General features: G+C 47.5%; 1 protein-coding gene across 3 annotated transcripts in view; it reads right to left on the bottom strand.

Annotated features, from left to right (window-relative positions):
* Positions 1–255: 255 nt before the first annotated feature.
* FBH1 (F-box DNA helicase 1) overlaps positions 256–15539 on the bottom strand; it is a 47247-nt gene continuing 31963 nt past the window's right edge. For 2 of the 3 annotated variants that reach the window (XM_036842536.1, XM_036842537.1), the window contains exons 16-21: positions 15122–15197; positions 14332–14529; positions 13677–13802; positions 12263–12369; positions 2573–2704; positions 256–2089 (exon numbers count right to left, since the gene is read on the bottom strand). In XM_036842536.1, the coding sequence (XP_036698431.1) occupies positions 1919–2089; positions 2573–2704; positions 12263–12369; positions 13677–13802; positions 14332–14529; positions 15122–15197 (810 nt within the window). In that variant the 3' untranslated portion in view covers positions 256–1918. The remainder of the gene's footprint in view (positions 2090–2572; positions 2705–12262; positions 12370–13676; positions 13803–14331; positions 14530–15121; positions 15198–15539) is intronic. The other variant, XR_005018687.1, reaches the window with a different exon arrangement.

The raw sequence follows: 15539 nt of genomic DNA on the forward strand, positions 1-15539 counted from the left end.
GAAACTAAAATAAATAACATTTCTATTTTTACTGTGTATTTAAAAATTGTTTTTCTATTTGAAACACACCAACCATTTGATTTTACTGATTTTTTAGAAATTCTTAACACTTAAAAAATAAAGTACCAGCATCAATTCCTGGATCCCATAATTTTTTAAAATAAGTACCAAAATACTAGTGCTGACATTTTGCCCTGGTAGTGCCGTGACCACCAACACCTTCATGTTGTTCCTTCTTTCTAGAATATTCTTTTCTTCTTTAATAGCTAACGACTCACCCCATTATTAAAAACAGCTCCAGCACCACCTGCTTTGGTGGTCCTCCGACCTCCCCTCTGAGAGAGACACCCCTCCCGCCCCAGAGCAGCAGTGCGGCCCCCTCTCCGGACGCCCTCTGCCCCACACCCGAGCGGCCCGCCTCCAAACACCCCACACCCATCACACTTCTTACTGTCACCTCTCCGAGTCAGGACCACGGCTGACTGCAGACGCCCGCGACCAGGGCCCTGCCCCACATCAGGTGCTCTGAGAAGGCCTAGAGAATTCATGACTTCTCCCCAATAAATAAGTTGCTTCCCCTCTGGTTGGTAAAAGCAGATTTCCAGAAAACGTGTTCACGGCCCCTCTTGCCACCCACCCCCACAAACCCCTCTTTTGAACGACTCTGAGCACTGTGACCTCCAAATCCAAACCGTTTCCTTTCATGTGCTGTTTTGCTCTGAGTTAACCAAAAGCACCAAATGAGGTGAGGCCAGGCCAGGAATGCCGGCGGAGCAGATGAAAGCATCCCGTCCTACCTCTGTCTTCAGGGCCCGTTCTGTGAATTCTCTGCCATATGCAGACGTTAACGTGTCCCTCACCCTTTCCAAGAACCCCAGCCCGATCCAACAGCACCCCTGCTTTACTCACCGGCCTGCTCGCTAAACTCCACTAGAGGCCTGCCGTGGGAGAGGTTAGGGGCGGCTGCAACAATGAGGCTAGGAGTCTGCTCTCCACTCCGCTGACTGGGCTCAGACACTAGCTGGTGAGCTCTCTGGGCAATGCCCTCACCTGCCATCTGGATCCCTGAAGTGCTGCATGGCAAAAATGTAAAAAACCAGATCCATGTACGGCTAAGCGACGTGGGTTTTTCCACTGGTCTCTATAAGAACAGCTTTATTACGACATCCACCCAGCATCCCCAGGCAGTGAACTAGGTACCAGCTGCCCATCTCCACCTGCTCCTGTCTCCCCCCAACGTGGCTGGCCTACTCCGGCTCCCTCTCAAGTATTTCTGGTCTTCCGTTCTACCTGTGGGAACACAAGGCGTCTAGCTAGTGTCACTTTGTACTTGTCTTGTTATATATGTCATGCTGCCTCCCTGTTCAGGCTGTGAACCCCGTGATGACAAAGTTGCACCCTGTGTCTTATACATGTGTGATTCCCCACAGCATGAAAAAAATCTAATTTTTGATGCATTAGTTGTCACCCTGGACAATAAGCCTCCTACTCTGCTTGGTGTGCACTGTGAACAGTTACAGAGCTTTGAAAAGGGTAAGCGGAGAAAAGGAGAAAGTCCAGAAACAGCAGGGCTGAAGGCAGGGGCTGTCACACCGTGGAACGCCAGTGCTACAATGCCTGTTTAATCGAAACCTTGTAATAAAAGTTTAAATACATAATTTTCCTTTTTCTTTTTTTTTTTTTTTTTTTATCAAAAGACCATCCCCTGCATCCCCAGCCTGCTGGCGTGGAGGAGGGGCAGTGGGGTCTGGCTACCTCCAGGGGTGGAGACACGGCAAGTCCAGCTCCAGTCGGCTTCATCTTCCTCGGAAAATGCTCTGTGAGTGAGTCCGGTCTCGGGGAGGGAGCCCCCATGCCGCCGTCCGCGGGGGCAGGAGTCTACCCAGCATCCTGGCCGGTGGAGAGAGCTCCCTGCACCTTAGAAGACAAGGAAGAGCAGGGCCTCGTGCCGGGGCAGCACGATGTTCTCCACGGTGCGGTCCATGGCGCGCACCTGCTCAGGGGAGGCAGTCAGGAAGGCCAGCGGCCCGATGCGCTGCTCCGCGCATGAGTGGCACAGGTACCCACCCTTGTTTTCCTTCCTGTTGCTCTGCAGGGCGGGATGAGAAAAAGGGAGCGGGGGGAACAACTGAAGGGCAAGCGTTTCCCACCAAGAAGCGTGAACCAACCACCACCAGTGCCGCCATCATGACTGATGCTTTCAGACCCGCCCGTGTGGCCCTGAGGCCGTACCTCCCCCAGCACAAGCACCCAGGGTGGACTCTGCTCTATCAAATCCCCCAGAACGTATCAAGGCGAGGGATGAAGAGCCAAGAAAAACCTAACTGGGCCTCCAGGTAAACAGTCCTCACCTGAGTGTCCACACAAGCCCACCTCCCAGACTGTGGTCACCCAGCCTGGCCCCACTGTGTCCAACGTCTGTGACACTGAGGCCCACCGGACACCTCCGGGCCTTCCTCGTGGAAGGATCGGACGAGCTTCCCCTTCACCTCCCTCACCCACAACCCAGATGGGCACACAGACGACTGAACTAAATCCTACGGAGAGCAGAGGTCACGGCCGAGACACGTACATAGGTGATGGGCAGCTTCCGCATGGTGAGCACGGTGTCCATGGGGATGGCGTTGCTGCACTGCCCCACGCAGCAGCGGACCACGCCTGTCTTCAAAACATTACTCGTCAGCTCTGCTTGCAAGAAGTACTCCTGGGAAGGAAACAGTGAGGACAAGAGTCACAGCAATGCCTCTGCCACTTCCTACTTGGACACCCCAACAGTTGAAGGCTGTCAACACTCTGTAGACCTTGCACAAGTCCCGGAATGAGAAGAGCACTGACCCCTGCATCTTCCCTCCGTTTCTCTACCTTCTTCCTGCCTGTAACACCGTCTCCAAGAGAACACTCACGGCTGGATCCAGTCTAGCTGGATTCTTGCTAAGACGGCCAGTTTAAAAAAGAAAGGTTTAATGGACAAATGTGAAACTGTTGGCTATAATGATATTTCAGGACTACTTCTGGATTTTATCTTAGGCTGACCTGTCCCTGAATCATTAAGGATGACTTGTATATTCTCTTTACAGATGAGCTTAAAAGACCTGCCCATATCAATCCTGCCCATTACCATCTCACAAACCTTTGGCTGTCCTAGGGGGCAAACACTCAACCTCTCTAAGCCCCAGTTTCTCCATCTGTAAAACACACAGAAGCCAGCACCCACTACACCTGGCTGCTGTGAGGAAGACACACAACACCGAGAGCTAAGTGCTTAGCGGCTGCACACAGTGGGCACCCAGATCAAACGCCAGACGGGAAATGCCATGAGAACAGGGACCAGGGTCTGGTCTGCTGCTGCTCCACAGGAGGTTAATAAGGTTCTGGCATACCAGTAAGACTGCAAATACTTGCTGACAAAATAATTATGATTTCATGTTTTTCTGGATTACAACTGGCTATTTATCCAATTTTTGCAAAATCCGTGTCCAAGGTTCTGATTTATGTGGTTTTTCTCTCTTTCAGGATCTGGCTACTTGTTTTAGGAAAGAACAGAAAATATATGAACACTAGTGTTCCTGCCAATCTAACTGTGGGAAATCCTTTCTAAAATAAAATTAGAGATTTTCTTGGAGTCCTCTTTGCCCATCTGTCATCACGTTCCCTCCCTAGGGGAAAGCAACATCATGAATCTGGCATGCATCCTTTCCAATCCATTCTAAACTGGCTTTACACTTAACGTATATTTCTAAGAACATAAGGTGTCATCTTATAGGTATTTATTTACATAAGTGTTATACTGTTAGTTTGCTTCTCATCTAGTACATTTCTTTTAAGTGCTATACAGGATTCAATCATCTCACTCTCCCACATTTTATTAAGACAGTCCCTTTGTGTGGAGACTGATGTTGTTACCAAATTATTTCCAACAACGCAGCAATGAACATCCTTGTACATGATTTCCCGCCCACACATGCAAGAGGTCCTCCAGGGCTTTCTACCTTTTCTGACCCCGATCCACGCCAAGAAACCCACTCAGCGTTACAATTCTACATACACACACATGTATGTATAAAAGACTGAAATCAGTTTCACAAAATAGTATGTAACCTCACATGCTGTTGACTGATTCCTCCTTTAGACTTTACTCCACTTCCCTTTTTTTTTAAAAGATCATCATAACCCACTAACTAGGTTCCTAAATCGTTAATAAATTGCAATCTACAGTTGGAAAAACCCTACTGCAGAGCAGCGGTTTTCAAACATTTTGGTTTCCCGACTCCTTTACACTAATAAACATTAAAGGCTCCAAAGAAGTATTGCTTCCATGAGTTATAGCTACTAATGTCTACCTGATTAGAAATTTAAACTTTTTTTTTTTGGTTGTGCCGGGTCTTAGTTGCAGCTCATGGGCTCCTTAGTTGAGGCATGTGAACTCTTAGTTGCGGCACGCATGTGGGATCTAGTTCCCTGACCAGGGATCGAACCCAGGCCCCCTGCATTGGGAGCCTGGAGTCTTAACCACTGCATCACCAGGGAAGTCCCAAACGTTTTTAAATGTTTATTAATTCATTTAAAACATAACATAATAAACCTATCATATGTTAACCTGTATATTTTTATGAAAAACAACTGTATTGAAAAGAACCTTAACAAGGGACTTCCTTAGCAGTCCAGTGGTTAACACTCTGCCTTCCAATGCAGGGGGCGTGGGTTCAATCCCTGGTTGGGGAACTAAGATCCCACACGCCGTGCAGTGCAGCCAAAAAAGAAAAAAGAAAAAAAAAAAAAAGGGTACCATGAAAACAAACCAGCTCAATAAAAGTAAATAAACAGACTGGACAGCTAATATGTCAATTAGGCATTGTGTTCTACTGCCTGTAACACTTAAATAATGGCTCAAATAATTGCAGGGTTTTTATTTAAAAAAAAAAAAAATCTTAACGAGAAGAGTAGCATTGCTATACGTTTTTGCAAATCTCTTTCATGTCCAGCTTAAAAGAAGGCAACTGGGCTCCCATCTTTGCCTCTGGGTTCAATCTGTGGTGACGACATGCCATGTGGCCTCTGGAAAACTCCACTGTACACTTGTGAGAGCACTGAGGGAAAAGGGAAAGTAACTACCCAGTATTATGAGAAGAGCACGGAGTACACGTACAGTGTGTATTGTGAAAGGTTCCCAGAAGGTTCCCCTGACCACACTTTGAGAACCAGTGCCCACCCCCCACCATCCTGGCCAGAATCTGAAAGGACAGACTTCTTCATTCTCACCCATCGGACAATTTTAGGTTGCATTTCCCTGACCATCAAGGAGGTTGCATAAATATATATTTTTTAACAGATTCCCTGGTCCCTGGGGCTTCCTTTGCTCATTTACCCACTAGGTTGCCTGTGTCTCAGGAATGTGTGGTTCTTTATGACCGTGTGGGTCCTCTTTTCCACAATCACATAAGCTCCAGGAGGGCAGAGTTATGCTTGGCTCGTGCCCACGACCTCAGCACTGTGCCCAGAGTACAGCTGCGCTCAGTAAGCACATGCAGGACAGATGGGGGAAGTGTCCCCTCCACTCCGTGACGGGTCTTTTAACTTCATGCAAAGCAGCAGCCGGCACAGTGAAGGGCACAGGCCCTGCAGACTCACCTCAGTTCACAGCCCAGTCTACCCCTTTGGGGTAGTGCACCTTTGGGCAAGTGACTCTACTCTGTGCCTCAGCTTCCTTATCAGTAAAACTGGCAAAACAACAACTGCATCACAAAAGATGTTTTTTTTAAGGGTTAACTATATGTTAGCTATTACTTTATCACACTGAAGCTTTACATCTCGATGCAATCAGATTTACCTGTTTTATGATTTACTATTATATGTCCTGCTTATTAATCTCCTCCTAAATGCCAGGCCTCCCTCGGCCCCTGCCCCTGCCCCTGGAGGTCAGCGTCTCAAAGACAAGTAGCCGTCTTTGAGGACCCCGACACTGCTCCCAATTGAGCGTAACGCAGCTATCTCATCAGCTCATCACAACCCTTCTCTAACCGCCTCCTCTGAGGTGCGGTGATCGCCATTTTGCCAGTATTACAGACTAGGAAACAGAGGTACAGAGCGATGAGTAACTTGCCAAGGTCTCAGAGCGCCCACGTGGAGGAGCCAGTCTGACCCGGATCTGTACAATCGGCCCCGCAAAGCCTCACAACAGGAGGGGATGCTGCTGTCCCGCATCCCACAAACGCGCACCGAGGGCTGACTGTGCAGGCCCTGTTCTAAGGAGAGGCCCGTGAGCGCTGGGTTCAGAATCCAAGATGCTGAGGCTGAGAAGCGTCTCTGAGCAACCAGCATAACTCCACGTCATTTAATAATTCAATAATGTAATGATCCCCTCGCTTCCTTAAAACTTAAAGAAACAAAAGGTGTTTACCTAGATTTTCTAAGGGGGTCAGAGAAAAAGGAGTCTGCCTGCCCTACTCTTGGTTACAGGGGAGACCAGGATGGCTCGTCACCCTACAGGTGATAAGGTAGCAGGAAACAAGGGCTCCCTTTTGTTCTAAATCCTCACCAGGCACGACTTGCTTTCACCTTCTCCAGTGACTACCCTCCTCTCCCCCTCCAGAGCCTCCAAGATCCCCCATGAGCTGAGGGTAGACTTAGCCACTTCTGAAACAGGATGTCCCCAAATTGATTCATATTGCAGCTGTGATGAAGAAAAAGCAGAAGTCCTCACGCAAGGTCCTTCAGACTTCGAAACATCTAGTCATGCAAATGGGCAATATTTCTGGGGCTTCCTCAGAGTTCCCCTGTGGGCCAACAGATGTTTCCCAGCCCAGCCTCAGTAAGGGAGAAGTATTTCTCTAGAGTCCATGTTCTTTTTTCCATGGAGAAAATTCATTTTCCCCATAAAATATATGCAGTGACCAACTGATAAGCTTCCAGTTAGTTTTAAAAAGCCTATTAGACTCTAATACATAACTTGTGGGACTCTAAGGTATAAAATCCATGTGATGAATTTGGCAATATCTAGAAAAATGACACATCCATTTACCCTTGACCCAGAAATTTAGACTATAGAATGTATCCCCAAGAAGCACTGGCAAAAACAAAAAATGACTTGTGCATAAGATTATGCATTGTGGTATTAGTTTTAAAAGCAAAAGATTGGAAAGAACCCACTATCCATCAGTGAGGAGCTACATAAATCATGATAAATGGACACAGTGAATACTACTCAGCTGTAAAAAGGAGAAAGAGCTTTAGAAACTGATAAAGAGCCAGCATCAAAAAATCTAGAAACAATAAATGCTGGAGAAGGTGTGGAGAAAAGGGAACCCTCCTGCACTGTTGGTGGGAATGTAAATTGATACAGCCACTATGAAGAACAGTATGCAGCTTCTTTAAAAAACTAAAAACAGAACTACCATATGACCCAGCAATCCCAGTACTGGGTATATAACCCTGAGAAAACCATAACTGAAAAAGATAACATGTACCACAATGTTCATTGCAGCACTATTTACAATAGCCAGGACATGGCTGGCTATTGTAATAGCTGTGGCTGTTTCCATAAACAACCTAAATGTCCATCGACAGACGAATGGATAAAGAAGATGTGGCACGTATATACAATGGAATATTACTCAGCCATAAAAAGGAATGAAAATGAGTTATTTGTAGTGAGGTGGATGGACCTAGACTCTGTCATACAGAGTGAAGTAAGTCAGAAAGAGAAAAGCAAATACCATATGCTAACACATATATATGGAATCTAGAAAAATGGTACTGATTAACCTAGTGGTAGGGCAGGAATAAAGATGCAGACGTTGAGAACGGACTTGAGGACACAGCGGGGAAGGGGAGGCTGGGACGCAGTGAGAGAGTAGCATTGACATACACACTATCAAATGTAAACTGGATGGCTGGTGCGAAGCTGCTGCACAGCTCATGGAGATCAGCTCGGTGCTTTGTGATGACCTAGAGGGGTGGGATAGGGAGGGTGGGAGGGAGACGCAAGAGGGAGGGGATATGGGGATACGTGTGTGCATATAGCTGATTCACTTTGTTATACAGCAGAAACTAACACAACATTGTGAAGCAATTATACTCCAATAAAGATGTATTAAAAAAAAAAAGAAACTGATAAAGAGTGATTTCCATGTCTATTTCTCAGTGACAAAATGAGGTACAGAAAATTACAGAATGCTACTTTCTGTGAAAAAGGAGAACAGAAGAATACATATATACATATTTGCAAAAAGAAATACTGAAGGATAAATCAAAAACTAATTTTTAAAAACTAGCTATTGGGACTTCCCTGGTTGGCACAGTGGTTAAGAATCTGCCTACCAATGCAGGGGACACGGCTTCGATCCCTGGTCTGGGAAGATCCCACATGCCGCAGGGCAACTAAGCCCGTGTGCCACAACTACTGAGCCTGCGACCTAGGGCCCGCTTGCCGCAACTACTGAAGCCCACGTGCTCTAGGGCCCACATGCCACAACTACTGAGTCCGCGTGCTGCAACCACTGAAGCCTGCGCGCCTAGAGCCCTTGCTCCACAACAAGAGAAGCCACCGCGATGAGAAGCCTGCGCACCACAACGAATAGCAGCCCCTGCTCGCCGCAACTAGAGAAAGCCCGCGTGCAGCAATGAAGACCCAACACAGCCAAAATAAATAAATAAATAAAAACTAGCTATCAACAATGGAGGGAGAGAAAGTCTGCAGGAGACAGGGAGGGAATGAGACTTCTTGGGGATACACCTGTTACAAAGTTTTCACTTTGAAAATGTAAGTTTTATACATTCAAAAAAGATAATCAAGCAGGAAAGCAATTCTTTTAGGAAGTGTAGACAAAGAAACATATCTGTCTGCAATTAAACTGGTGATCAAACCACACAGAGGGGAAAAGACTCATCTCAGGCACCTTCAGAACATGCTGTTCTGACTGAACATCCTCAGTGGAATGTGGGGAAACAGAGCTGGTAGGAAATCTTAAATTCCATACAGTATTCTGCCAACAGTAATACTGGTATTACTTTAAAACTTTTATACACAGCATAGTGTAAATAAGTAAGTAATAAATACTGTTCGGAACCAAGATTTTCAGTGTAAGAGAAAAGATTCAAGCGTTTAAAAGAAGTAAAAATCCTTAAAGGTTAAATCTGATTGGGCTGGAGAACCACAAGTGATGAGGTTTATAAATGTAATTGGCCACCGGCTCCGACAGTGCGGACACAGGGCAGCCTCACAAAACGGGAGCAGAAGGACAGCAGGTGAAGAAAAGGTTTTCACTGTCTGTGGTGCACGCTCGGCAAAACACTCTGAGGAAAAGTGAGGAAGTGCTCGTGGTCACAGCTGGGGCGGCGGCTACTCCCGGGGATGGGGGTGGGGTGGGTGTGCTGGCAGGCCACCAGGAAGGCAGCGGGGACAGCTGGCAGACCCACTCTCCTGACCTGGGTGGACACCCACCTCACGCCTAGTTGCACCCGCCTGTGTGTTTTATACATTTGTGTCATGTTTAACAATAAGAAGTTTAAATTAAAAATTGCAATTGGAATTATCAGTATGATAATAATCAGAACTGTTGATTTTTCTTTTCAAAAATACGGATTTCCTAGCTCTGTCTACTAAAAAGGTGAACAGTCTGAGCATCACTAAGAGGGAGAGGATCTGAAATCACTGCCTCCTGATGGGATGCAACACAAAGCAAAGCCCCCTGCCCACCCCCCCATGGAGGATTCTGGCCAGAACAGTTAGACCCAAATCCAGTCATGCCCCTGCAGTGACTTCCAGTGATGGGGAGCCCAGGGCGGGGGACAGCAGAACAAACCCAGAATGGGACATGTTCTGGGGGACAACCAACTCGGTTTCCACAAAAAGACAGGAGCATCAGAAAGGACGCAGGGGGTCCTGGGCTGCTCTAAATTAAGAAGCTTAAAAGACCTTATAACCAAACATGCGTTTGGGTCCTAATTTGAACAAATCAACTGTAAAAAGACATTTCTGAGATAATCACAAAAGTATGACTGCAGAATGGGTAGTAGAGCCCATATGGAACCACCATAAATTTTATAAGATATAAAATGGGACCGTGGTTACGAGAGAAAGGTCCATGGTGTTTTAGAGATGTGGACTCCAAATATACAGAGGTGATTTGTACATGGGAATTCGATATACCATTTTCTCAACTTTAAAAGCCTCCAAATTTTCCTTATGTAGCCCATGTTGTGAAATGATATCACTGTTCTACAAGACCTCCATTAAAAGTCACGGATGTGACAACCTGCTTTTGTTACAGATCTAACCACTACCATAACACAGGTTCTACAAGAAAACCATACTACAGGTTCTAAAAAAAATTACTTATGATCAAAGTTTATGCAAAAACTCACACAGTAGGTACAGATTATTTGTACATAAAAATTACTCTCCTACTTCACTCCCTAGGGTACTGGTTTTAGAGGTTAAAAAAAGCCGTGCTTATCTCTACACTAGGAGTCAGCAAACTGCAACCAGGGGCCAAATCCAGACCAGCGTCTGCTGCTGTCAATAAAGTTTTATTGGGACGTGGCCCACCATTTGTTAACAGATGGCCCACGGCTCTCTTTGCTGTGGTGGCAGAGTTGAGAAGATGCAGCAGAAACTGCAGGCCTGCAAAGCCTCAGATATTTACCGTCTGGCCCTTGACAGAAAGAGATGGCAGCACTCTGCTCTAAGTCCTCTCTGGAAACCCCACTGGGTGACCCAGGTGCCACCAAGGGTGCAGCCAAAGAAAAAGGCTTAACAGTTCTAAGCACTGACACATTAGCTGTTACACACAGCGAGGGCCAGGCGAAGCAAAGCTGCTGGGGAAGCATGCAGCTGACTTCAAATTCCAGAAACATTCTATGGCCAAACAGGCCTGTCTTAGAGAGGCATGGAAGACAAATGCCAGAGAGGGTTCAGAGAAAAGTGCGATAAAAATGCAAGGGCATCAGTCTCAAGCAAGAAGCTTTTGCTGCCACGACAGGTCATACAGAGTATTCATCTGCAATTTCTCCCTTTTAAGCGCTGACACACTCTTCCTCAAGAATGTGAAGAGAAATGCTATTTGCTAACTTGTTTACCGTCTACCTCTCATCCTAGAACTCAGGCTCTGTGAGGGGAGGAATTTCTCCTGCCCACTATCACACCCTCAGGGCCTAGACACGCACTTGGAACACATCAGACGCTCAACAGATATTCAATTGTGAGCATCAGGGTTCTGTGTTACCACCACTTACCAACTCTGAGGCTGTGGACACCACTTACTAAAAAGGACCACTGCCCTCCATCTCCCCCAGCCCAGGTCCCAAGCCGTCAGCAGCAAAGCTGAGATTCCACGGCTCCCAGTGTTCTCACCTCTGAGAGAACACGCACTGCGGCACTTGGACTAAATCTTCCTACTGTATGAAACCTCACACGTTTTGGAGACGGCTAAGGAAAAAAGAGTATTTATAGGGACTTCCCTGGCGATCCAGTGGTTAAGACTTCCAATGCAGGGTTCAATCCCTGGTCAGGGAACTAAGATCCTACAAGCCATGCAGCACAGCCAAAAGAAAAAAAAAGAAAAAAAAAGAATATTTACAGTCCCTTTTACGTGTTTTACGTTTCAGGCTTAAGAATCTTTGGTTCAGGGAAAGACAGATGAAGTAGTAACCATTAGCTCAAATTTCTGTTCTAGTTTCAACCCAAGAGGGTTGAAAAAACTGAACAGCTTATCCTCCAGACCTTGAAAGGCAGAAAAGACGTGGAAATGAGGGGGTGGGGGAGGGGGCTGGTCTGTGAGGGGTAAAGAGGAAGGGCTGACACTTTCCTGCTTCTCACCAGGGACAAGGACAGGTACCTGAACACTCGCTCTCCCTGGCAGGACACATTCTGTCCAAGTCTGGAGTCTACCAGTTCAAAAGGGATCAGGGAGCGGGAGGAGGACGTGCAGACACAGAGAACACTCTTGCTGTTCTTCCCTAAGAGTGCTGAGCGCTAACTGAGCAGGGAGAACTTACCAAAGACATGGGCGCGGTTGGTATTTTAAAAAGAACTTTTAAAACTGACTCAGGAAATAATGTAGAAAAGAACCCAGGATTTTGTTTCTGTGGTTAGGAAGGACCCTCCCCCACTGGCAATCGGCCTCCAAGCACCCAAGAAAGAGAAGCCCCTCTCTTCTGATGCAGACCCCCAACCAAAAGCCTCGAAGGCCCCAGGTTGGCTGATCCCTTATTCAAACCCAGTAAAATCTGGACGTTGTTAAATTAACTCTTGCTGTCCTCTTACCCCAGCCAAAGTCAAGATGTTCTCCAGTGACCTGGTCATGATGAGACGCTTCCGGGCGCGAGTTACTGCTACATACAGCAAATTCCACTCATCCTCAGAAAACGACTCTGAAGAAAGCAAAGAGAAAAAAAATATCAACACAGAAGCCTGCTTACAGAAATTTATATTCTCATCTAAATGTTTACTACTCGGGCCTTCCCTGGTGGCGCAGTGGTTAAGAGTCCGCCTGCCAATGCAGGGGACACGGGTTCGATCTCTGGTCTGGGAAGATCCCACATGCCGTGGAGCAACTAAGCCCATGCACCACAACTACTGACCCTGAGCTCAAGAGTCCACAAGCCACAACTACTGAAGCCCGTGCACCACAACTACTGAGCCTGTGCTCTAGAGCCCACAAGCCACACTACTGAACCCATGCACCCCAACTACTGAAGTCCATGCATCCTAGAGCCTGCGCCACAACTACTGAGCCCACATGCCTCAACTACTGAAGCCTGCGTGCTCTAGGGCCCACATGCCGCAACTATTGAGCCCATGTGCTGCAACTACTGAAGCCCACATGCCCTAGAGCTTGTGCTGCAACTACTGAGCCCACGTGCTGCAACTACTGAAGCCTGTGCGTCTAGAGCCCATGCTCCGCAACAAGAGAAGCCACTGCAAGGAGAAGCCCGTGCACCACAACAAAGAGCAGCCCCCGCTCACCGCAACTAGAGAAAGCCCTCGTACAGCAACGAAGACCCAACACAGCCAAAAAAAAAAAGTCTACTACTCCCCATCGCCCCAAAAAACCCTCAGGATTTGCTGGCTTTATAAGCGAAATTTTCCTACAAACACCAACTCCGAAAACAAACAAAACCCTAACAGACTAGGGGCACAGAACACTCAAATTTTGACTCCATGACTAACAGAGAGCTTTTGTTTGTCTGTTTGCGGGAAAATGTCAAATGGTTTTATTCTAGGACTTAAAACCAAAACAACAGCACTGATACTTAGACGCTTAGAGTTTAACAGGTAGTCTTGAGTATAAACTGATACAAATGCAGACAAATGATAGAGTGCTTACACTAACCCCTTGTATGATTTTCGGGCCTCTTTAATAAAAAGGAGAATTAATTAAAGAAAAAACACCTTGGTGAGCAGGTAAACAGTATGTTTTAGAACTTCTGTCTGGTGGGGAAAAACCCACAGCTGAAGAGCTGGTGCAGGTTAAACAGGACGCAATAAACACAGCTGCCCTCCGAGCAGCCCTGAGGGAGGTGGACCCTGGAGGCTCAGTTTTTCTAAATACACAGTCTAAGAACAACAAATTTAGGAGCAGGAGGATTTTCTTGTTCTAGAAGGATCCTTCCAAGAAGCCACACCGTCCAAGAAAAAGCAAGGCAGCCCTGCAGTGAGGCGCCAGCGGTCTCCTTACCGACTCTGAAGTGGGGCAGCTGAGCAAGGTTGTGCCTAGCACACGGCACTTTCACGAAATCATCCAGGACATGCACAGTGTCAAACTCCAGGCCTTTGGCCTTGTGCACAGTGCCCAAGATGTACTCTGGAACAGAAACACAGCGGACGGGCAGATGAGGGGGTGACGGGGAAAGAAAGGAAAGAGGAGAAAAGCTTACACTTCCCACCACACTCCCAAAACGCTAATTACGTTTTCTTGCCTGGGTGCGGCTCTGCAGAAAAAGGGGGAAAGAGGAAACCTCAGTCAGAAAAAAAAGAGAGAGACAAAAAGAAGACGAGGGGAAAGTAGAAACTTGTTGCAGGTGTTGCGAACACGGCCGAGTCCCAGTCCAGAGCTCACGGCGGCTGCCCACCGCCTGCTTCCTACGCACGAGGGGACAGAGGCCCAGAAGAGGCTGGGGTTTGCCCAGGGTCACCCAGTAGCAGAGATGGGACTCGGGAGCCCCTTCTACGGGCTGAAGTAGAACAGAAATAAAGGGGCCACAGAAGAACAGCAGCCTTGTTCCGCTGACACAGCCGCCCCTGGTCACCCGTGATGTCCACGCTGGCAAGAGGCAAGGGAGGCCGGCTGCCCCCGCCCCCAGGGGGAAGTGAAGAGCCCCCGTGTCCCTCACCTGCGAAGTCCAAGTCCTCTATGTGGCATCTCTCTATCCTTTCCACCAGCTCTGGAATCCGGATGTTGTACTTCTCCACGACCGCAATCTTGGCTTCCAGCTCCTTGTCCTCGGCCGCAGTCACATACCGCTTGAAGCCGCTGAAGCCCTCTTTGTGCACCCACCTTCTGATGAACCTGTCTTTAATGACGAGGTTTCCTAGAGGGAACATGCGTAGGGGTCAAGGTGACACAGGCTGCGCCAACATGCACTCCTAACTGACCACATGATAAACGAACGGTCTCAGAGCTGGAGACCCAGGTCCAGGCTCGACGGCATCACTAACCTGCCGCGAGCGCCTGGGCAAGTCAGCGCAGTGACCTGTGCCACAGCCCCTCCAGCTCCAAATTCAGGGTCAAGAGCCCTGCCTTTGACATCCTTGTCTGCTTCTCAGGGATTCGAAATTGCGCAGTAATGAAAAAACGAAAGCGCTACAGAAATGTTAGAAAAGGATCACGTGGGGCCCATGCTGAAGTCTCGGTGTGTGAGGTCGCCCGGGCAGACAGAAAGATGGTGGGGAAGACGGCCTAGGGGCCAGTGTGAGAGAGAAACTTAGACTCCTGAGAAAAGGGTCTAGAAAGAGCCATCGGTGCCTCTGAAAACAGGAGGTCTCCGGCATCCCACTGTTGATGAGAAGAAGCCACACCGGCGCCTCCAGAGCAAACGAGAACTGACTCAGAATCTGCCCACCTGCCTCCACCCCGCCACTGTGGTGCCTGCGTCCACCCCACGCAGCAAGGAGGATACTCACGTCTCTTCCGTTCTTCCTCCGGCTGAAGAAGTGTCCAAATATCAATGATTCTGTCCAATCCAAATGATTTAATCCCCTGAAAAAGTTTTTCGGTGGGATTTTTTGGTGTTTTGTTGTTTTTAATTTTTTGTTTTATTTTTGTTACTGTTGTTAACAGGACAAAGTAAAGCAAACATAGAGGTGGGATTTTGAAATAAGACGCTCTTTTTGGAAACAGATGTCAAATTGCACCCAAAGCATAAAGACAGCGAGTGGGAACCTTCATCACGCACAAAAGCAGAGGCTACAACGCAGCCTGCAAACTCGGGATGACCCAGTGCTAAGCTCTGGCTGCTCCCTCAGACTTCTCCTACGTTTAAAAAAAAGGCAAGAACTAGCTGCATGTTGCTTTCATGTCAAAGAAGGCAATTTAAATCAT

Source organism: Balaenoptera musculus, chromosome 2 (assembly GCF_009873245.2).
Source record: "Balaenoptera musculus isolate JJ_BM4_2016_0621 chromosome 2, mBalMus1.pri.v3, whole genome shotgun sequence".
Classification (NCBI taxonomy): domain Eukaryota; kingdom Metazoa; phylum Chordata; class Mammalia; order Artiodactyla; family Balaenopteridae; genus Balaenoptera; species Balaenoptera musculus.